The sequence below is a fragment of the Theropithecus gelada genome, chromosome 1, assembly GCF_003255815.1.
Source record: "Theropithecus gelada isolate Dixy chromosome 1, Tgel_1.0, whole genome shotgun sequence".
NCBI classification, from domain to species: domain Eukaryota; kingdom Metazoa; phylum Chordata; class Mammalia; order Primates; family Cercopithecidae; genus Theropithecus; species Theropithecus gelada.
The window spans coordinates 52,785,724-52,809,840 of NC_037668.1; the positions used below are offsets into that span (position 1 = coordinate 52,785,724).

General features: G+C 47.8%; 1 protein-coding gene across 11 annotated transcripts in view; it reads right to left on the reverse strand.

The window, feature by feature from the left end:
* The window catches only part of LOC112624972 (RH-like protein), a 58,289-nt gene that overhangs the window by 28,405 nt on the left and 5,767 nt on the right, over window positions 1–24,117 (reverse strand). For 9 of the 11 annotated variants that reach the window (XM_025386136.1, XM_025386126.1, XM_025386171.1 and 6 more), the window contains exons 2-5: window positions 17,804–17,990; window positions 12,004–12,154; window positions 2,505–2,652; window positions 1,261–1,427 (exon numbers count right to left, since the gene is read on the reverse strand). In XM_025386136.1, the coding sequence (XP_025241921.1) occupies window positions 1,261–1,427; window positions 2,505–2,652; window positions 12,004–12,154; window positions 17,804–17,990 (653 nt within the window). The remainder of the gene's footprint in view (window positions 1–1,260; window positions 1,428–2,504; window positions 2,653–12,003; window positions 12,155–17,803; window positions 17,991–24,117) is intronic. The other 2 variants (XM_025386190.1, XM_025386197.1) reach the window with 1 other exon arrangement.

Genomic DNA, 24,117 nt, shown 5'->3' on the forward strand with positions numbered 1-24,117 from the left:
GTTGCCTGGGCTGGTCTTGAACTCCTGGCCTCAACCAATCCTCCTGCCTCAGCCTCCCAAAATATTGGGATTACAGGTGTGAGCCACTGCACCTGGCCTAGAAGAATGGGGTTTTGGATGTATCTTCTTCATAAGGTTATTGTAAGGATTAAATGACTTTCCACATATAAAGCTCTTAGCCCAGTGTCTGGCATAGAACATGAATAAATGCCCAGTAGACACAAATCATTGTTATTGTTTTTATTATTATTATTGGCTACGTGGTGCCTGTGCCACCCTGTATGACTGGGCCCAGTTCCAATAAGCTGGGCCTTGTTCCTGGGTCATAGCTCTGCTACGTCCTTCACTGCTCCAGAACCGGAGCCTTGCCTTGCTCTCATCTAACACCCTTAGCTCTCACCTAGGATTAACCTCTGGGCTTCCCTGAGCTGACACCCACTCCTGCCTTGCTGGATGTCTTAGACTTGCTGTCACCATGGAACTCATGGCCACTCACTTCCTCTTAGCACTGAATTCTGCTGTGAAGCTGTCATCTGTGGCCACATTCTTTCCACTCCAGCCCCTCCCACCCCAGCCCCACCACTGGTCTGTCCAGACTTCCCTCCAATACCACTGGCTGGACCCCCTGCCCCCATCATCACAAGAATCTGTTTTGTCTCCCCTCTCACCCATCTTTGCCCACAAGACTCACACACACCATTTCCTGTCTGTATTAACAGCAGCAGCTAATGTTTGCCTAGTACTTACTCCCCGTTAAGCACTTTACATGCACCATTTCTTAATTCCCACTTTACAGATGAAGCCATTGAGACTCAAAACGTTGAAGTGGCTTGACCAGGGCCACATGGTTAGTGTCATATACTTCTCTACTTCTGATTCTGATGGTTCCATTCTTGAAATTTGTTGTGGGGAAGAGAGAGGCTGGCGATTTCTAGTCTAGTCTGTTGCTGCTGACTCTCGCTCACGGTGACTGGCTTTAGCAACTAGCAGAAACGAGGTTCAAACTCAGGTGTGTTTCATGTTAGCATGGATAGATTTAACCACTCCCCCCAGAAAGCCTTTGATCACTGGACAGTCTCCTGAGTCCCAGGCCCACTGTGACCACCCAGCGTTCTTCCTAGAGCACCACTGTAGAGGCAGACATGGCTTCACCACCTGGCATGCCCTCTCCCAACCCACGCTGGCCCTGGAGTGGGAAGGGGCATAAATACGTTAGTCCTGTTAGACCCAAGTGCTGCCCAAGGGCAGCGCCCTCCTCACCATGTTGATCTTCCCTCGGGGGTGAGCCAAGGATGACACTGAGATGGCTGTAACCGCGCTGACTGCTAGAGCATAGTAGGTGTTGAACACGGCATTCTTCCTTTCGATTGGATCTATCAGCAGAGCAGAGTTGAAACTTGGCCAGAACATCCACAAGAAGAGGGTGCCTGGGGGCCAGAGAGGGTGGTTGGTGAGAACCACACTCCTGCTCCAAAGGTCTGAGCCTTGAGGGCTTTTGGATGAGAATCCTAGGGCTGGAGAGTCTCAGCCTTGTCACTTAGAGCTAGATGGGCAAGTCACATCTTCCTTCCAAGCTCTCAAGCTGATACCAGTTAACCATATTTTATAGACAAGAAAACAAAGGCCAAGAGGGTTGAAGTCTGCATACCCCACGCTTCCTGAACCTGGTCTGTGATGGTCAAATGCTTATTTTTATTTATTTTTTCTTTTTAATTGAGATGGAGTCTTGCTCTGTCACCCAGGCTGGAGTGCAGTGGCGCGATCTTGGCTGACTGCAACCTCCGCCGCCTGGATTCAAGAGATTCTCCTGCCTCAGCCTCCCAGGTAGCTGCTATTACAGGCGTGTGCCACCACGCCCAGCAAATTTGTTTGTATTTTTAGTAGAGACGGGGTTTCGCCCTGTTAGACAGGCTGGTCTCAAACTCCTGACCTCAGGCGATTCACCCGCCTCGGCCTCCCAAAGTGCTGGGATTACAGGCTTGAGCCACCGCACCTGGCCCAAATGCTTATTATTACTATTATTTTAATGAATGTGCTGCTTTAATTTGACCCCGTGGCCTGATAGTCCTTTGCCTATTATCAAGCTCACTGCCCGATTTTCTATAAGCCTCTCCCAGCAGTCTAAGTTCATCATTTTCACAGATTTTCAAAGTACAACATTATTACTATTCCCACCCTTGTTCCTTCACCCTGGGCCCTACTTTCTTCACTTGTCCAATTCCCTCCTTTCAGTTGAGAACAAAGGATTTGGATAAACTTATTTAAACTCACACATAATGAGTGTCTCCTTTCTAGTGGATATTAATGAAGAGAGGTCCCTAAAAGCAAATGCTTGATTCAAAGGTATGAATTTAGCAAACACTACTCAAAGAAATGAATCATGATGGAAGGGTTTCAGACACCAAGGGGAAGTTGGTAAAGGAGGGAGATTTTTCAGCCAGAGCCTTTTCTGAGCCATTCTGCTCAGCCCAAGTATTAGACTACTCACCCCACCTTGTCCTTACCCAGCATGGCAAACAAACTGGGGCTCGTTGCTGCCTGATATTTATCCTCTGTTCCCTTGGGTAGAGGCTTTGGCAGGCACCAGGCCACAGTCAGCCCAAAATAGGCTGCGAACACGTGGATGTGCATCATGTTCATGCGGTAGTCTACCTGCAATAAAACCCAGCAAGAGCAGTGAGTGTTGGCATCCTCTGCCCACGGGCGAGCCCTGACGGTCCTTGGAGAAAGTTCAGAGCTTCACTTAGGAGGTGTGACTTGAAGCCACGAGACTGGTGTTCAGAGCTTACCCAGCCCAACCCAGCAGGCTTTGCCCAGGCTGCAGTGCAATGGTACGATCTCGGCTCACTGGAACCATCAGCTCCCAGGTTCACGCGATTCTCCTGCCTCAGCTTCCCTAGTAGCTGGGATTACAGGCATGTGCCACCATGCTGGGCTAATTTTGTATTTTTAGTAGAGATGGGCTTTCACCGTGTTTGCCAGGCTGGTCTTGAACTCCTGACCTCAGGCGATCCACCTGCCTCAGCCTCCCAAAATGTTGAGTTTACAGGTATGAGCCACTGCGCCCAGGTTTTTTTTTTTTTTTTTTTTTTTTTTTAAGACATAGTCTTGCACCATTGCCCATGCTGCAGTGCAGTGGTGTGGTCACAGCTCACTGCAGCCTCCAACTCCCAGCCTCAAGGGATCCTCCCACCTCAGCCTCCTGAGTAGCTGGGACTACAGGAATGCACAACCATGCCTGGCCAATTTTTAAATTTTGTGTAAAGATGAAATCTCCCTATGTTGCTCAGGCTGGTCTCGAACTCCTGACCTCAAGAGATCCTTCCCTTCCAAAGTGCTGGGATTACAGGCAGGAGCCACCACACCCAGCGGCCCAGCCTATCAGTAGCTCTTATATACTTTTGACCAAGGTTCCCTTAGGTGTGCCAAAAACCCACATAGACATGCACCTCACTGATTCCTACTTCTCAGCAGAATTTTAACTCTGCAGGGAGTGATGAGTGATATAAAATTTGCAACATGAAGTAGCCAGACTTCTTATAATACCAAACTAAAGTCTTTGGTACATTCTAGATATATTCTAATTTTGCATCACGACTATCACACTTTAGTAATGCTTAATAACTTAGTGGGCTACTGGTGAAGGCTGTCAGCTGTGCCTTCTAAAAATACCCAGAATTGGCAGGATTTTTAGCACCATTTCCCACTGACCCCATCTTGGTTTAAGCCACCATCACCACTACCCCAAATTGTTACAATAACCTCCTAACTGGTCTCCTCATTTCCACCCGTCTCCCTGTGGAGTGTTCTCCACACAGCAGGCAGAGTGACCCTGTTAAAATGCAAGTCAGGCTGGGTGTGGTGGCTCACACCCGTAATCCAAGCACTTTGGGAGGCTGAGGTGGGCGGATCACCTGAGGTCAGGAGTTCGAGACCAGTCTGGCCAACATGGCAAAACCCTGTCTCTACTAAAAATACAAAAATTAGCCAGGTGTGGTGACGCTTGCTTGTAATCTCAGCTACCTGGGAGGCTGAGGCAGGAGAGTCACTGGAGCCTGGGAGGCGGAGGCTGTAGTGAGTTGAGATCGCGCCACTGCACTCCAGCTTGGGCGACAGAGCGAGACTCTCTATCAAATAAATAAATAAAATAAAATGCAAGTCAGATCATGTTACTCCTCTGCTCAGAAGCCTCCAGCAGCTCCCATGTCACTCAAAGTCAAGGTCCATGTTCTTGCCATGACCCTACAGGATCCACTCTCGCCTGACCTCTCTAACATCACCTCCTATTGCACTCCTCCACTTGCTCTTCTGTCATCCTCAAACCCACTAGTGTGTTTCCACTTTGGGTCATTCAGCTGCCTGAAATGCTGACCCCTAGCCAGGATGTAACAAGGGCAGGGTGAAGGGAGTAGTCCACCTGGGTGCAAGCAATCGGGGTGCCTTTTCTGTAGAGGGTGTCTAACAATTCTAAAGCCAACTAAAAAGTCTGTCTGTTTTCTATTTACTTATTTTTTTTTTGAGACAAAGTCTCGCTCAGTCACCCAGGTTGGGATGCAGTGGCACGATCTTGGCTCACTGCAACCTCCACCCCCTGGGTTCAAGCGATTCTCCTGCTTCGGCCTCCCAAGCAGCTGGGATTACAGGCGCCCACCACCACACCCGGCTAATTTTTGTATTTTTAGTAGAGACGGGGTTTCACCATGTTCCCCAGGCTAGTCTCTAACTCCTGACCTCAAGTTATCCGTCCGCCTTGGCCTCCCAAAGTGCTGGGATTACAGGCATGAGCCACTGCGCCCAGCCTACTTTTTTTTTTTTTTTTTAAATCACCATGTGCTGACAATTCTAAACAGCGTGGGTGATAAAACGGCCCTCCCAGCATCCTGCCATTGTTCTGCCACTGTTCTCAGGTGCCCATGTGGCTTGTGCACTCACTACCTTCAGGTCTGTACTAAAAAAAAAATCACCCCCTTGATGAGATGAAGCTGCCCCTGGCCACCCTCTCTCACAGTTATTCTCTCTCCTCAACTTTTCGTGTTTCCTTTCTCCATTTCATTTTTCTCTGTGGTACTTACCACTCTCTAACATGCTATATCTTTTGTCCATTTTATTGCTTATTGGCAGTCTTTCCTTCTGGAACAGACGTTCCATGAGAGTTGTATTTTCCACTGCCACAAGAGTGCCTGGCATATAGTAAATACTAAATAAATATTTGTGAAGTGAACAAATGATGATAAAAAGCCCTCAGTCATACACAAAGAGGAAAGTCTATGCAATTCCCTGATAAGAACTGAAAAGCAGGCTTGCGTTTTTCATCTCTTTGAGCTCCACTAGGAAGGAGTTCAGGAAGAACACTTGGGGATTCTTGGCCTGGTATATTCATTTCTTAAGCTGCCTGCACTGAAATGACTCTGGTCCCTGGCTCTGGTTCCCCTGAGCCCTCCTGCTGAAGAAACCCAGGCTGAATTGAAGTTTTGAGGAAAATAAACACCCAAAATCAGTGCTAAGCCCTCCTCTACACCAGTTCAGTTAGCAAGTCAAAGCTGCAGAGAAGAGAGGAGATGATGTTATATCAATGCAGTCTTTTAAAGCAATCGTTATGAAGACTGCAACAAAGCAGGAAGAGGTTCGGGCTCGCAGGGAGTGTTCCACCTCTGAAATTTACCCCTCTTCTTGATAGCCATGTTTTCACTGTGTGAACCATCTCCCACGCCAGCTACAGCTGGTTGGACCAGAGTGGAAAAATAACCCAGGAGACTGATCCGATTCTCTCTCCCTGGACTGCAGAATTGAGACTAACTGAGAGAAAAGAGTTGTTTTCTGCAGGATCTGGGACAGAGAAATGCAGGAACAAGTGGAGGTGGGTGGGTGGGTGGAGGGGACACGTTTTTCGCTCAAGAGAAAGCTGGTGTACAGAGACATTAGATGTACAGAGAGAAACAGAGCCAAAAGATGGAGAGCACAGACTACCTGGGATCTCAGCGGCTTCTCATAGACAGTTCCAGTGCCCTCCTGAGTCTGGTAGCACCTCCTGCCCTTGGAGGTTCTTTTTGTTTGTTTGTTTTTTAAAATTGTCCATACTACACAGACATACCTTTATGGTTCTTATACTGAATTCTCTCCATTCTTCCTAAGAAAGCTCTGGTTACATTTTCTTCCTGGGAATCAGGGAGTTCTCATTAATCCTTACATTAAGCAGAGAGAAAAAGCAGAAAATGGAAGTGTGCAAGCCGGAATCCAGGAGCCCATGGTGATATAAACAAATACAGAGATGAGTGGATGAACAGAGAAGTGAAAACTTTTCCTTACAGAAGAATGCCCACTATTGAAGGGAAGATGGAATTAGAAAACCAACATTGGCAATTATTATAGTACTAATTTACTCAGGGAAGAATCAATGAACACTAAAATCAGTGGGTGAAAGTTGAATGATAAACAGGATTCCTATAGGAAATTATCTCCTCACAAGATGTTTATTAATTACAAAGGAGAAAATAGTAACTTTGCAGTGGAAGATCCTGGCAGGTACCATCTTAACCCAATGATCACAGTTAACACACCTAGTAATGGGGCAAACTGACAGTCTGTCTTCTGATATGATATACTAAGAAGGGCGCACATGGCTTCTGTTGAATTCCTACCAAAAATGCATACCCACCATCTAATCATAAGGGATGGCAGACAAACCCACTTTCTACAAAATAACTGGCTCAAAACTTCAACATATGTCAAGGTCATGAAAGATAAAGAAAGATGAAGAAACTGTTCCAGATTGATGGAGTTTAATAAGACATGAGAACTAAATGCAAGATGTAACCCTCAACCACAAAATATACATATATATTTTTCTAGAAAGGATATTATTAAGACAATTGGTGAAATTAGAATAAGGCAATCATAATGTGTCAATGTCAATTTCTCATTTTTGTTAACTGAACAATGGTTATATAAGAGAATGTCCCTGTGTTTTAGGAAATTGTATTAGTCTGTTTTTACACGCTATAAAGATACTTCCTGAGACTGGGTAATTTGTAAACAAAAGAGGCTTAATTGACTCACAGTTCAGCATGGCTGGGGAGGCCTTGGGAAACTTATAATCACGGTGGAAGGTGAAGGGGAAGCAAGGCACATCTTACGTGGTGGCAGGTGAGAGAGAGAGAGAAAGAGAGAGAAGAAGTGCCACACTTTCAAACCATCAGCTCTCCTGAAAACCCACTCACTATCACAAGAACAGCATGGGGGAACCACCTCTGTGATCCAGTCACCTCCCATGAGGCCTGGCCCTCAACATGTGGGGATTACAATTTGAGATGAGATTTGGTAGGGGATATAGAACCAAACCCCATCAGAAATATACACTGAGGCTGGTTATGGTGGCTCACACCTGTAATCTCAGCACTTTGGGAGGCTGAGACAGGCGGATCAACCGAGGCCAGAAGCTCAAGACCAGCCTGGCCAATATGGTGAAACCCCATCTCTACTAAAAACTCAAAAATTAACTGAGCATGGTGGCACATGCCTCTAATCCCAGCTACTCGGGAGGCTGAGGCACCAGAATTGCTTGAACCCAGGAAGCGGACATTGCAGTGAGCCGAGATCACACTACTGCACTCCAGCCTGGGTGATGGAGCAAGACTCTGTCTTACAAAAAAAAAAAAAAAAAAAAGTAATATACACTGTAGTATTTAGGGGTTAAAGTCACATATACAAATGAAGACAACTAAAAATTAATAAATACAAACTTCCAGGTTGGGCGCAGTGGCTCATACCTCTAATCCCAGCACACTGGGAGGCCAAGGCGGGTGGATCACCTGAGGTCAGGAGTTTGAGACCAGCCTGGCCAACATAGCGAAACCCCGTCTCTACTAAAAATACAAAAGTGAGCCAGGCGTGGTGGTTTTCGCCTGTAATCCGAGCTACTTGGCAAGCTGAGACAGGAGAATCACTTGAACCTGGGAGGCAGAGGTTGCAGTGAGCCGAGATTACACCATTGCACTCCAACCTGGGTGACAAAAGCAAAACTCTGTCTCAAAACAAAAACAAAAACAAAAACCTTTCCATATTCCCTCCAAGACCATTGTTCTCTTTTCCACCCCAAACATCCCCAGCTCCCTTGAAGAAGATGCCATCACACTGTCCCTTCCTTGCTGTGGTCTAAGCCTCCTGGCCGCCTCTTGGTCCCTGATGATGTCAGCTCCTGCCCTTTAGCCTTTCTCTCCATCGCTCTTCCCAGAAATTATCTTAGTCCACCCAACTCCTTCCCTCTCGGTTCCTTGACCGCTCGTCTATCTTTCCCTACGTTACACTTCTGCCACCCACTGTCAAGCCTTAGACCTTGTCATTACCAGTAACTATGTTGCCTCCGTAGCCTGTTTCAGGCATTGTACCTGATAACCACCACCACCTCCTAGCTGTCCAGCTCACTTCCTTAAATTGCCTCCCTTCAACAGTTCCAATCAATGGAGCCTGAGAGCAATGGTGGTGATGAAAATAACAGCACTGCCACAACACTTACCCCATGCCAGGCACTGTTCTAAACGCTTTAGAACAGTGTTCAAAATTGAACACGTGTTCGCTCACTTGTTCAATCCTCACAACAGCCCTAGGAAGTAGTATTATTCTTATCCCCATTCTATAGGTAGGGAAACTGAGGCACAGAGAGGTCAACTAAGGGGCCCAGATGGATTCAGCTAGTGTGGGTTGAGCTGAGATTTGTACCCAGGCTGCCTGGCTGGGCTCCTCCATTTTCACTCTCTCTCCTTTCTTAACCAGCTTAGATTTCGTGGGCTACTGTTATGGTTCCTCCTTTGCAAACAGCCCCATCTCTGGTCTCCCTTGGGCTTTGGGCTCACTCTGGGCAGCACCCCAGGCTGGGCAAGTTCAACTCTGCTTCTTCCACACCTGCCTGGAGCAGCTGCACACAGCCCTGGTCACTGACGCACTTTCCACTAATTACAAGCCCTAGGGACCCTGGTGCTAGCCTGCAGTCCCGCTGCACCCCTCCAGTCCTCTCACTCTCTTCTACTCCCACAGATGACCATACCACACTTTCCCTCTCCACAAACCCCATCCCTACTTCCCACCCTCACGTGAGGCTGATGACGGTGCCTCTCGTTTCTCTGCGAAAATACAAGTAATTAGTAAGGAATTTTCTCTTCTCCCTGCAGGAGACTGAACCTGTGGCACCCACCACCAAATCTGCCAGTCTATTCACAGTCCCTGCCATTTCTCTCGTTAAGATGAACTGTCCCTGCATCAGTCTAAAGGCACAAAATCCTACTCCCGCTTTCCAACTCAAAGGCTTGACTCTTACAATTCATCTCTCTTCTGTTTCATCAGAGTTTTCTTCTCTCTATCGGATTATTGCCCTCCCGCTTCTTCTCCATTTCTCTGTTCCCCTTTATAGCAAAGTCCTTGGCAGGGCTGCTTCTGCATGCTGTCTCCACTTTCTCATCTCCCGCTCTTGAATCAGTCAAGCCAGGCTTTTGCCTTCATCCTCCTTTAAAACCACGCATGCAAAGATCTCCTTGCCAAATCCAATGGCTACTTCTCAGCCTCCATCCTACTTGACCTCTCAGCAGCACTCAACCCACCTGAGGCCCTCTCTTTCCTTGCCTTCCAGGACCTCACCCTCTCCTGGGCTTCCTCCTGCCTCTCCAAGCACAATTCTGTCTCCTTTGCTGGCTCTTCCACATGTCCCCACTCCAAAATGCCGGGTGTTCTAGCACTCAGTTCTCAGACTTCTTCCCATCTCTCTTTATCCTCACTCCTGAGTGATCTCCTTGGGTCTCATGGTTTTAAATACCATCTGTAGGCCGGGCGCGGTGGCTCAAGCCTGTAATCCCTGCACTTTGGGAGGCCAAGGCGGGTGGATCACGAGGTCAGGCGATCGAGACCATCCTAGCTAACACGGTGAAACCCCGTCTCTACTAAAAAATACAAAAAATTAGCCAGGCGATGTGGCAGGCGCCTGTAGTCCCAGTTACTCGGGAGGCTGAGGCAGGAGAATGGTGTAAACCCGGGAGGTGGAGCTTGCAGTGAGCTGAGATCCGGCTACTGCACTCCAGCCTGGGCGACAGAGCGAGACTCCATCTCAAAAAAAAAAAAAAAAAAAAAAAAAAAATACCATCTGTATCATAACAACTCCCAAATTTGTATCCCTAGCCCTAACCTTTCCACTAAGCTTCAGACCTGTACATTTCCATTCAGTGTCTCCACTGGGATGTTTCATACACATCTCTAGCCCCCAACCTTAACCCTAACGCTACCACATTTGACACTGAACTCTGGGTTTTCCCTCCCAGATCTATCCCACCCCAGTGTTCCCCATCTCAGTAAATGGCACCAGCAGCCGCTGAGTCGTGCCAGATCAGAACCTTGAAGTCATCTTGACCCTCTCCCACCCCATGTGCAGTCTATCAGCAAATCCTGTCAATTCTGCTATTAAAATACAATCAGGATCCAACCACTTCCCACCACTCTCACAGCTATTGTCCTAGTCTGAGTCTGGATGATGGCAATCGCTGCCACTCTGGTCTCCACCTGCTTCCTCCCTTGCCCCTTCAGTCTTTTCTGAACCCAGAAGCCAGAGTGATTATCTTAAAACATAAGTCAGATCATAGCTCTCCTCTGCCCAGCTCTCCTTTGCTCAACACTCCCTAGTGCTCCCTGTATTTCTCAGAGTAAACTCCAAAGTCCTTTGGGATACTGAGGCACAGTAAAGGGGCTTCAAGTTTTTTTTTTGGTAAACATGCATCATCTTATGTGATTAATTCAATTACTCCCTCAAACCCTATGTGGTAGTACTGCTACCCTCATATTACAGATGAAGAAACTAAAGCTCTAAGAGGTTAAATTGTCCAGAGTCACACACAGGGATTTATGGCAGAGCTGGGATGCAAACCCCAGCCTTTTACTCCAAGTCCAGTGCTCTTTCTTCTAAGCCAGGCTGGAACTCTGGGTTCTTGCTTGGGTCCTGCCACTATCTTGCTATGTGATCTTGGGCAGTCCCCTCCCCTCTCCAGGCATCAGCTTTCTCACCTGCGAGATAGGAAAGTCGGCTATGTCCTCACTCAGGGCCAGGGTTACAGCAGAGGACTGTAAGGAAGATGCTGGCTGTACAAACTTGCTGGACCCACTGCTGGTGAGGCTCTGATAATTAATTACTTTTATACAACCATAATTATATCATGAATAGCACAATCCGACAGGATTATACTGTAGTAGTTAAAGGCACTGGTTTGTTGTGCTTAAACATTTGTACAGACCACACTTTTGCAACCTCATTTGGGCATCTATCTATTTATCTATCAATCTTTTCTTTTCGTTTCTTTTTTTATTTTTGAGATAAAGTCTTGCTCTTGTGCCCCAGGCTGGAGTGCAATGGTGCCATCTCGGTTCATTGCAACCTTCACCTCCCGAGTTCAAACGATTCTCTTGCCTCAGCCTCTTGAGTAGCTGGGATTGCAGGCTCCTGCCACCATCCCCAGCTAAATTTTGTATTTTTAGTAGAGATGAGGTTCCACTATGTTGGCCAGGCTGGTTTTGAACTCCTGACCTCAGGTGATCCGCCCTCCTCGGCCTCCCAAAGTACTGGGATTACAGGTGTAAGCCACCGTACCCAGCCTGTCTATCTATCTATCTATCTATCTATCCACCTACCTATTTATTTAGAGATGAGGTCTTGCTATGTTGCCCAGGTTGGTCTCCAACTCCTGGGCTCAAGCAATCCTTCCAACTCACACCTCAGTCTCCTGAGTAGCTGGGACTACAGGTGCATGCCACCACAACTGGATAATTTAGAAAAAAATATATTTTTTAGAGATGAGGATCTTGCTATGATGCCCAGGCTGGTCTCAAACTCCTGGCCTCAAGTGATCTTCCTCCTCAGCCTCCCAAGTAGCTGGGATTACAGGTTGTCTTTAATTTTTAAAACCCCAGAAACCCCACCAAATGGGGCTTTTGGCCCTTTTCTCCCCGGTCCCTCCTCGCAGCACCATGACTCACTTTGAAGATACTATTGATGACTATCCTCATGGTGCCAAAGACTGTCAGCTCCACCAGCTCCATCACCACCAACTGCACCAAGTTGACCTTCCCCAGGACAGCATTCATTGAGATCAGCATCGACATAGTGCTCCTGGTGGCCAGCCGAATACTGAGGGAGAGAGGGAGAGCCAGGATGACTGAGAAGGAAGGATGCCTCTCATTCATTCATTCATTCATTCATTCATTCAACAAACACTGTTGGGCACCTACTTTCTGTGGGAATAGAAGACAAGATTTCTACCCACCTGGGCGCTGATGCTGTGGACTGGAGTGACCATCTCTTCCTCCGTCAAGGTGACCTCTGCACCCTGAGCCATGTGGTCTGGCAGATGACGTAACCACTCTGTGCCTCAGTGCCTTCATCTATGAGGCATTGATCTACACATACTCATCTGACTGAGGATGATCGGGGTGACTGCTCCCTCAGGGGACCTGACAACTGGGATTCTGCCCAGTCTTCTTTTCTGCCGCCATCATTCAGATGCTCAACAGAGGGCACTCTTCCCTCACGGGCCTGTCCGCATCCAGTCACCCCATCCTCATCTGGGGCCACTGTCCCTTCTCTCCCTCTCCGTGGAAGTGGAAAGAAACTGGATTTGGAATCAGGACAAGCCAGGCTTCCAGTCCCAGCCTTGCTACTGGAGTGGCCATTTCATCTCACTGAGCCTATTTCTCCTTCTGCAAATTAAGAATGATGATCAGACGTGTCCCATGTTGGTGTCCTGGGGATGTGAAGGAGTATTCTTCCTATCGGTGTGTCTAGCGCCAAGACTGGCACAAAGAACCAACTCCTGAAAAGACGCTAGCCTTACTAACACTATTACGATTCCTTCCTTCCCTCCACCAAAGAGCATGCTCAGGAGGAGAAAATGATTTTTGTCTTCAAGGTACTTATGATCCAAAAAAAAAAAAAAAATGTACTTACGATCCAGACAGGCTACACCATGAGCCTGTCAACTAAGAATATCTGTGATATCATAAGGTTAGTGGGGTTCATTGGAAGGAGAGGATGATGCTGACTGGACTCATCAGGGAGGACTTCCTGTAGGAAGTGGTACTGAGCTGGACAATCCATGGACATCCAGTCTCCCCTGAGCACCTTGCTCTGAGACTCCCTCCTCCCTCTGGGAGTTAATGATGATGATGCTACAACCACAGCAACAGTGATGATAATGATTTATTATAAGAGCATTTTGTAAAACAGGCTTGTAACAGCATCACCTCTTTTACATTTTAACCCTATAAGGCTGGGTGCAGTGGCACATGCCTGTACTCCCAGCACTTTGGGAGGCCGAGGCAAGCGGATCACTTGAGGCCAGGTGTTCAAGACTGGCCTGGCCAACATGGTGAAACCCTGTCTCAACTAAAAATACAAAAATTACCTGGGCGTGGTGGCACATACTTGCAATCCCAGCCACTCTCGAGGCTAAGGCACGAGAGTCACTTGAACTCGGGAGGCAGAGGTTGCAGTGAGCCGGGATCTCACCACTGCACTCTAGCCTGGGTGACAGAGTGAGACTCCATCTCAAAAATAATAATAAATTTTTTTAAAAATTTAACCCTCTGTGCGAGTCTCTGTAAAATCGTGCTAGCTTACCATTCGGTATCCCCATTTTACAGAGGGTCACGCAGAGGATTATAATGGATTTTTCGGAAATAGTCACACCAGCTGATCACAAATGTGAGATTCAAACCCAGCTGGCCTAGATCCAAAGCCTGTGCCCTGAAGTCTGGACTTAGCTTCCTCAGTGTTTGCTGCAGACTATGCCCGCTTAAGCCTCCAGGACTTTAGGGGAAGATCAGAAAAGGGCAAAGGGCATGGGGAAGGAGTCTTACAGGGACCAGGAATTTAGAATAAGGGGTTACTCAATGTTCCATCGTGCCTGGACAAGTTATTCCTTTTAAGTGGGTGTTCATTTCATTGACAAAGGCTTAACTCAGGAGTATGTGTGCCGGCAGCAGTATTTCATTCCTCAAGGGCCAGTTTGTGCTGGGGAGGTGCTAAGATAGTGACATGCAGTGGTTAGGAGCGCGCTCTCAGGTCTAGGCTGCCTGGGCTGGAATCTTGACTCAGCCACTTTCTGGCTGTGTGATCCTGGGCAACTTATTTAATCACTCTGTGCCTTGGTGCCTCCATTTATAAGGTGGACCCAATGCCTCTGGAGCCACGGTAAGGGCAAAGTGAGTTGATATATGTCAAGTGCAATAAAGGAGTTGGTTATTGCTATTATCTTCTAGGGAGAGTCCTAGAGATTTCAAAACACAACATTAAAAAATCACACTTTTAAGGCCAGGAATGGTGGCTCAATCTTAGCACTTTGGGAGGCTGAGGTGGGAGGATTGTTTAAGGCCTGGAGTTTGAGACCAGCCTGGGCAACACAGTGAGACTTCATCTCTATTGAAAAAAAAAAAAAAAGCTAGTGTGGTGGTGTGTGCCTGTGGTCTCAACTACTCAGGAGGCTGTAATTCCAGTACTTTTGGGAGCCAAGGTGGGCAGATCATTTGAGCCCAGGAGTTTGAGACCAGCCTGAGCAACACAGTGAGACCCTGTCTCGGCAGAAGACAGAAAAATCAGCTAGGCATGGTGGTGTGCACCCGTAGTCCCAGCTACTTGGGAGGCTGAAGCAGGAGGATCACCTGAACCCAGTGAGGTTGAGGCTGAGTGAGCCATGATCGTGCCACTTCACTCCAGCCTGACAACAGAGTGAGACCCTGTCTCAAAAACAGTTTTAGGCTGGGCACGGTGGCTCACACCTGTAATCCCAGTACTTTGGGAGGCCTAGGCAGGTGGATCACCTGAGGTCAGAAGTTCGAGACCAACCTGACCCAACTGGTGAAACCCCGTCTCTACTAAAAATACAAAAATTAGCCGGGCATGGTAGTGGGCACCTGTAAAAAAATTTAACTCAGGAGGCTGAGGTGGGAGGATTACTTGAGCCCAGGAGGCAGAGGCTGCAGTGAGCTATGATTGTATCACTGCACTCCAGACTGGGCAACAGAGCAAGACCCTGTCTGTAAATAAATAAATAAATAAATAAATAAAATTTTAAAACATCCCACTTTTAGGGTTCTGTTTATTTTCATTTTTGCTCCAATAGCTATTTGCTAAGTTATTAGTATGTGAAGAAAACAAAGAACAACGTTGAATAAGACAGGCCCCTCCCCTGAAGGGACTCAAAACAGAACCAAATCAGTCCCAAGTTAAGTGGCACAAGCTGGAGTGTTGCCAAGGGAGAGTACCCTGTGCCCAGGGGCAGGCCTGGGCACCAGCCATCAGCACAGCCCTGATGGGAACCAGTCAGGAAGCCAGTTTCAGCAGGGGTCACCCCTAGGGGGATCCAAGCAGTCAGGGGTCGGGCGGGAGAGTTGACTCAGGCTGCCAGTGACTTCTCTCCCTTCTCGTCTTCCTGGATTGAGTCAAGAACAAACAGGTCCCTGTGGACATCAGACAAAAGGAGCAGTCGTAGACGCCTCCTGCCCCATTCTGCTGTGGTGCAGAAGGTTGAAGGCTGGTGTGACCTTAAGCTAAGGCAGCAACACCAAACCAGGGCCACCACCGTTTGAATTCCCCCAGGGTGCCCTTTGTCACTTCCCAGGTGAATGCAGTGTATGCATGAGCGTGTGTGTGTGTGTGTGTGTGTGTGTGTGTGTGTGTGTGTGTGTGTGTGTGTATTGAATCCCCGTGGGAATTAACTCTAAAACTGTGGTTTTTTATTTGTTTTTTTGAGATGGAGACTCACTCTGTCGCCCAGGCTAGAGTGCAAAGGTACAATCTCAGCTCACTATAGCCTCCGCCTCTCGGGTTCAAGTGATTTTCCTGCCTCAGCCTCCCAAGTAACTGGGATTACAGGCGCCTGCCACCATGACCAGCTAATTTTTGTATTTTTAGTAGAGATAGGATTTCGCCATGTTGTTCAGGTTGGTCTCGAACTCCTGACCTCAGGTGATCCACCTGCCTAGGCCTCCCAAAGTACTGGGATTACAAGCATGAACCACCGCGCATGGCCTAACACCGTTTTTGAGACAGGGTCTCACTCTGTTGTCCAGGCTGGAGTGAAGTGGCACGATCATGGCTCACTCAGCCTCAACCTCACTGGGTTCAGGTGATCCTCCTGCCTCAGCCTCCCAAGTAGCTGGGACTATGGGTGCTCACCACCACACCTAGCTAATGTTTCTATTTTCTGCCGAGACAGGATCTCACTGTGTTGCTCAGGTTGGTCTCACACATCTGGGCTCAAGTGATCTGCCCACCTCGGCTCCCAAAAGTACTGGGATTACAGGTGTGAACCATCACGCCCAGCCTCTAAACCTTTTTAGAAAGAAAAATATGTAGAGTTTTCTCCCCCAGGGCCAATCGGGAGCTGGCTAGACTGTGTTTCATGTTCTGACCACTCTGGAGTATATGGAAAAGGTTATAATAAAAAGGTGGAGCCATCTCCACCACTTAGCTGTGTGGCCCGAGACAAGTGCCTTGCCCTCTCTGAGCTTCCACTTCCTTATTTGTATACCAGGTTAGATCCCTACCTGGAAGAGTTAAACAAAATTATATTTGTTGAGTGCTCAGCACAGTTCCTGGCTCATAGAGAAATGTTTAACAGCAGCGCCCAGAGGTTTAGCAGGGTCTTAGAGGGGGAGGCTGGAATGGCCTTGAGAGGCCTTGAGAGGTCCCCAACATGCCTAGGATGACATTTACCATCATCTTGTTAGCACAGAGATTCAGAGTTGAACAAAACAAAACAATGTTTCAGGAAAAAATTTAGCCTAGTTCCTCCCATTAAGTGCCAATGCCCTTTTAAAACGTGTATAGTTTGATGTGTAACCATCACCTGGGTGAACACAGAGAACATTTTCTGTACCCCATGAGGTTATTTTGTGTTCCTTCCTAATCAATATCCACCTCCTGCCCAGGTAACCACTATTCTGACTTCTAGCACCATTAAGCATTAGTTTTGATGGTTCTTAGCATTTCACATAAATGCATCTAAACGAAGCACAGGTAATTTAATGAAAATAAAGGCATGGCTATTTCTTGTCTAGCAGCATTAGAGGGCTGAAAGTCATTTCTTTTCAAAAGAATGTCTCTCAGGCCAGATGCGGTGGCTCATGCCTGTAATCCCAGCACTTTGGGAGGCCGATGCGGGTGGGTCACCTGAGGTCAGGAGTTTGAGACTAGCCTGACCAACATGGAGAAACCCTATCTCTACTAAAAATATAAAATCAGCCAGGCGTGGTGGCACATGCCTGTAATCCCAGTTACTCGGGAGGCTGAGGCAGGAGAATCACTTGAACCCAGAAGGCTGAGGTTGTGGTGTACTGAAATGGTGCCATTGCACTCCAGCCTGGGTGACAAGAGTGAAACTCAGTCTCAAAATAAAAAAGAGAATGTCTCTCTAGGTGTGGCATGTCTATTTCTCTCTGTCTAATGTGTTTCCTTCTTACTTTTTCCATAAACTTATATTGATTATGTAACTTTACAAAATCATAAACAACAATAACAGAAAAGAAAGGATGCAGGAGGAACGTAGGCCTGGACTCCTTGCGATACACAGAGTAGGGCTGCCCAGTAAAATACAGGATGCCCAGTTAAATTTGAATTTTAGACAAACAATGAATAATCTTTTAGCATGAGGATGTCCTAAATATTGCATAGCATTGGTGCTAGACAGAGAAGGGGCAATATCCCAGATCTTCTGGAACCTGTCCTTTTGGGCTCCATTCCCTCTATGACCCAGAAGTGATCCAGCCACCATCCCAATACCTGAGCAGTTTGATGACCACTTTCTCAGGAGAGAACTGGCTCAGGAAGACGTCCAGCAGGATTGCCCACTGCACACCAAGGGCCAGCAGGACGAGGTTGAAGGCCACACTGCTCCAGCTGTTTCTCCGCAAATTCGAGGTGAAGAAGCCCAAGCCAAGGACCGCCATCACGGTCAGATCTTGGCAGACTGCTCAGTGAGGAGATGGCGAGAAGGAGGAGGGGGAAGCAGACGAGATTTAGGGTGGTGTGAAATTAGAGTCTTACAAAATGGCAGCTGGAAGGGACACGTGAGATAATTTACAAGTATTTGGTCAAGTTACTTTGCCTCTTTAAGCCTCAATGTTCTCATCTGAATAATGGGGATAACACACACATGCCGTGTGGGGTTAAGGTAAGGATTAGAGGAGCTAAAGCTAATTAAGCACTTAGGGCAGGGCCTAGCCCATAATGAGTGCTCAGCAAATGTGGCAATTACTGTATTATTAAACCTAATCATAAGAACAAGTGTAAAGCACACATGCTTGACGCACATGGACACTCAGTAAAGGTCATTGCTGCTGTTATTGCAGATCAGGGCCAACCCCCTGGCCGTACACATGAGAAAATAAGGCCACAGAAGCCAAGTGACTTGGCCCAGGATACACAGAAAAGAGAGGGCAGAGATAGGCCCAGGGCTGTTGTTGTTGGGAACCACATAATCTCCACAGCAAACCTCCCTCCCTTTGCCACCTGTGAGGGACCTGGTGCGCCAGCTGGCAGAAAACATCAGGGCCACCTGGGTAGCCCTCACCTTTCCCAGTCTCAGAGCCTGAGCAGAGGCTGCTGTGGCAGGTGAGTGGAAGAGATGCACCTGAGGGCAGGGAGGGGCCCAGCAAAGCGAAGAGGGTGAGTACTTTGGTTTAATTCCAGTTTAGAAAAAGGGTTAGCAGCTTGAGCTCCAGAACGAGACAAACTTGGGTTCAAATCAGGTCTCTGGCACCCTCTGTGTGGTCTTGATCTTGTTACTTAACATCTCTGAACTTTATAACAGCCTACATTTCTTAAGTGTTTACCATGTGCCTACACTGTTTTAATCACTTTACATAGACTATCTTGTCTCGTTCTCACAACCACACACTGACGTGGGCACTAATACTGTCACCATTTTACAGATATGAAAACCAAGGCACAGAGGAGTTACGTAACTTGCCCCGGTGGGTAGAGCTAAGATTGTTGTTTTAATTTTGAGATGGAGTTTCACTCTTGTCACCCAGGCTGGAGTACATTGGCAAGATCTTGGCTCACTGCAACCACCGCCTCCTGGGTTCAAGTGATTCTCCTGCCTCAGCCTCCCAAGTAGCTGGGATTACAGGTGCCTGCCACCATGCCCAGCTAATTTTTGTATTTTTAATAGAGAAGGGGTTTCACTATGTTGGCCAGGCTGGTCTGGAACTCCTGACCTCAAGTGATCCGCCCGCCTCAGTTTCCCAAAGCGATGGGATTACAGGCATGTGCCACAGGGCCAGCCTATAGCCAAGATTTAAACCAAGAGAGTCTGCTGGAGCCTGTGCCTTGGACTACCACGCCATCTGCCCTCCCTCTGCTTATTCTCGTCTGTTAAATAGGGAAAATGATCATACCTCCTTCATTAGGTTGCCAGAATCAAATGGTATATGTAATGCACATAATTGCTCCAAATTGTAAATGCTATTTCATCAATAATCACCAACTGTTTTCACACATGAATAAATGACTGGAGAGAGAGATCTTGAATAATTTTTTTTTCCATCATGAATATTGTCTCTAAGTTTGGGAGATGTTTTACTTTTTTAGTTTTAGTGTTTAAATTTTCTGCAACCTGCATGTAGACAATTTTTGTTTTTTTTTGTTTGTTTGTTTGTTTGTTTTTTGAGACAGAGTCTCTCTGTCGCCCCGGTTGGAGTGCAGTGGTGCAATCTCGGCTCACTGCAACCTCCGCCTTCCGGGTTCAAGTGATTCTTATGCTTCAGCCTCCTGTGTTTCAGCGGGAACCACAGGCACACCCCACCATGCCTGGCTAATTTTTGTATTTTTAGTAAAGACAGGGTTTCACTATATTGGCCAAGCTCGTCTCAAACTCCTGACCTCATGTAATCCACCAGCCTCTGTCTCCCAAAGTGCTGGGATTACAGGCCTGAGCCACCGTGCCCAGCCTAGACAATGTTTTTTAAAAAGGTGGAAGGGAAAACATAGGCTTTGAGTTCACATAGCTCTGTTCGATCCCAGCTCTATCATTTCCTATTAGATTAAACCTCACTAAATTGTCACCAGTTGACTGTTTTGAACATATAAAAATATCAATTCAGGAGGCCGACGTGGGTAGATCACGAGGTCAGCAGTTCGAGACCAGCCTGGCCAACACAGTGAAACCCCGTCTCTACTAAAATTACAAAAAAATTAGCTGGGTGTGGCAGCAGGCACCTGTAATCCCAGCTACTCAGGAGGCTGAGGCAGGAGAATCACTTGAACCCAGGAGGCAGAGGCTGTGATGAGCCAAGATCACGCCATTGCACTCCAGCCTGGATGACAGTGCGATGAGACTCCGTCTCAAAATAAATAAATTTTAAAAATATATGAATTTACATGTTTCAACTTCATAGCCCTGTGGTCTTGTAAGTTGCTTACTTTCCTTATGAGCTAAATAAGGGTAATTAGACCCACCTCAAAGGGTGCTGGGAAATCCGAAGAAAATAACGTTTTGTTCAAGTGCTTAGTACAGTATGTGGCACATGGAGAACGCTCAGTAAATAGTGGCTATTAACCAACACCATCAGGACAATCACAGCAGTAGGAACTCACCTGCCACTGGTCTCCAGCCCTGGCTTTGATAAGAATGAGAAGCTCTCATTACTGGAACTCTCCAAAGTCTCAGAAAAAGTCTTTGATTTATAAAGTACATTTAAATTCACTTTCATTGAAAAATACACACACGTAGGGTCTGCCAGAGAGGACAAGGTGGACACTGACATTTCCAAATCAACTTGACACCACCAGGATAGAGGAGGCCCCCAAGGACCTCCATGGGACCTGGGGATTTGGGGCGTGGGTGAGAAGTGGGCATTAGGGAGGATTCAACTCTTTGCACCTCTTCTGACAGCAGGGAGGGAGGTGCAGGGAATGTTTCTGTCTCCTGCTTGCGTCCTTAGGAACGGAAGTGTGTGGCCAGGGGACATTTTATACAGGGGTTCCTCTTGGGATTACTCAAATTCCCTCAGGAGCCAAGCAGGAAATCTGTGTATGAAGGTGCAATGCACATGTGGGAGCAGTGAGGCTCGTGTTCAGCTGGAGACTGCACGCCCCACTTAAGGTATGCAAATTCAACCTTTTATTAAACACGATTGTTAAAGTGCATCTGCCATTTTGCAGCAATGCTACAATGCATAGGGTCCAGACTTACTGAAGATTCCATGAGTGGGGCAATTCTTCCATTTTCCTTTCATTTTACAGAAGGGAACCAGAGACAACCTGTGAGGGGCACCCTGACTGGGCCCAGAGGAGAATGGTACATTCTAAGGAAGGCCTTCAGGAAAAGTTTATGAAAGCCCCACAACTTGGAGAAAGAAAATCTAACCTGGTAGTTCAACAGTGAACCAACTCCCAGGCCCCAAAGCATGCCGGCGGCAGAGCCCAGCTCTGAATGCCTGGAACTATGTCTGTACACAGGCTAGGCTGTCTCTAGCTCTTTTTTCCCCTCACCTCACTAAGCGATCTTAGGCAAGTCCATTATCCTCTTTAGGCCTCAGTTTCCCTGTCTGTAACACATAGGAGTTGGGCTTGATACTAAGGCTTTTACAGCTCTGGAACATTCCAAAGAAGTTAGTGGAAGATGGGGAGAGGAGAGTTGCCCAGATAAGGGCAGAGTTGGGGCCCTAAAGATGAGGAAGTCAGACAAGGTGTGGTAGCTCACATCTGTAATCCCAGCACAATCCCAGCACTTTGGGAGGCTAAGGAGAGAGGATTGCTTGAGCTGAGGAGTTGAAGACCAGCCTGGGCAACATAGCAAGACCTTGTCTCTACAAAAAATACAAAATTACTTGGGCGTGGTGGCGAGTGCCTGTAGTCCCAGTTAGGAGGCTGAGGTGGGAGGATCACTTGTGCCTAGGAGGTTAAGGCTGCACTGAGCCACGATCACACCACTATACTCCAGCACCCTGGGCGACAAAGGGAGAAAAAAAAAAAAAAAAAAAGGCCGGGTGCAGTGGCTTATGCCTGTAATCCCAGCACTTTGGGAGGCTGAGGTGGGTGGATCACCTGAAGTCAGGAGTTTGAGACCAGCCTGACCAACATGGTGAAACCCCATCTCTACTAAAAATACAAAAGTTAGCTGGTCATGGTGGCACATGCCTGTAATCCCAGCTCCTCAGGAGGCTGAGGCAGGAGAATTGCTTGAACCAGGAAGGCTGAGGTTGCAGTGAGCCGAGATCACACCACTGTACTCCAGCCTGGGTGACACAGCAAGACTCCGTCTCAAAAAAAAAAAAAAAAGAGACAGATGAGGAAGTCAGAGAATCCTGGGTAGGGGCTTCATCGGGCAGAGCTGCTGCCCCAATCCCAATTCCCTGATTCCAGGTATAGGCGCTCAGGACCTTCCTCCCCAAGGCTCCACATCGTCCCTGAGAGAGGAATTGTGCCTCAGCCAACAAGATGAAATAAGGGCAGCAGTTTCCATGAGCTGTTGACAGAGCTCATGCACCCCAAACTGGTCAGGAAATAACATTTGTTTTCAGGCTTCTCCTCCCCCTGCCCCCTCATCCTCCCACCTCTCCTGGGCTCCAGGCCCATTTCTACCCCTCATTATCTGGGCTCCCGCTTCAGGGCTGGGCCCCAGCTCGGAGCATCCTCACTGGTGTCAGCCTCCACCTCTCACAGTCTGCTCTGCACTCACATCAGCTGCTGGTTTGATAAGCTAATGGGCTCTAAGGTGTTCAGGGGTGATAAGAAGTGGATGTACTATCTGGGCACCCATGCCTGGGCCCAGAGGGGAATTGTACATTCTACGGAAAGCCTTCAAGAAAAGTTTATGAAAGCCTCATGACTTGCAGAAAGAAGTCTAACCTGGTAGTTCAGCAGCAAGAGATAAGGCAATACTCGCCATCATTGTAATAGTAGGCATATAGACAGCACCCAACATTCCAGGCACTGTTCTACGTGCCTTACACACTTAGCCCACAACAGCCTCATGCAAGAGGTACGATTTATTATCCCCATTTTACAGACGGGGAAAGGGAGGCACAGAGAGGTGCTATAACTAGTCCAAGTCATAGAGCTAGTAATGGTAGCAGGAGGATTCGAACCCTGCCTACCTGGGTTTAACCATTATGCCATGCTGCCTTTCTATATAGCATATAACGTGACTGTGATGGTGAAGAGTGTGGGTCTCTGAATCCGGTTGTCAGTGTTCAGAACCTGGCTCTTCCTGTGTCCCAGCTTCCTGAGCCGTAAAATTGGGATGAAACAATGCCACCTGTTCAGAGGATTGCCATGAGCATTGAGTTTGCTGGCTCATGCAAGTCACTTCAACCAGCACTGGGTATGTAGTGAGTGTTAGTAACTATTACCCCTTGCCAGCCGCTGATTAGCCGTGTGACTTTAGGCAAGACTGCTCTCCCCCAGGCCTGTTGCAAAGAGACCACTCGCGAAGAGTTTGTTTGGATAACAGCACTTTGGCCTTCTGGAACATCCCCATAGGCAGCTGCCTCCTCTGGTCAGCTGCCTCTGTGATTCTGGATCTGCATCCCCTCCCACTCTTGCCCCTCCCTCTGGCCTGCAGAAACTTCAGCACCAACAGCTCTGAAGGCAGACCCAGCTTCATTCACCCAGGGTCTAGGGTTGACCTCCACACTGTGCTCCCACTGCTGCCTGGGAAGACCTCTGCAGCCTCAGGCTGCCACCACCTCCTCCCCCACAGCTTCTACTCTACCCACAACTCTCACCCTGCTGCAGCCTGGGAAGAAAAACAAAGATTTCCCAAAGGGGCAGATGGAAGCCGCAATGTGGAAGGTGCCAGGGTTTGGAATGTTTACATGTCACTGGGAAAACCCCTCTGTCTTCTAGTAGCCCCTCTCTCTGCCTCTGAGGAGTATGGGGTGGGGATGGGGGACTGGGTGGTATCCACAGCACAGGACCCAGCATAGACTCCCAGTTTGGTAGCCTTAGGGAAGCTCTGCATGGCAGGAGATTGTTAACAGTAATGGCCCCCAATGAATCACCAACTGCCAAACATGTGAATGAGGTCATCTGAGGCCATCCCACCCCAAATTGCAGATGCATGAATGACCCTGGGTGAAACCAACAGA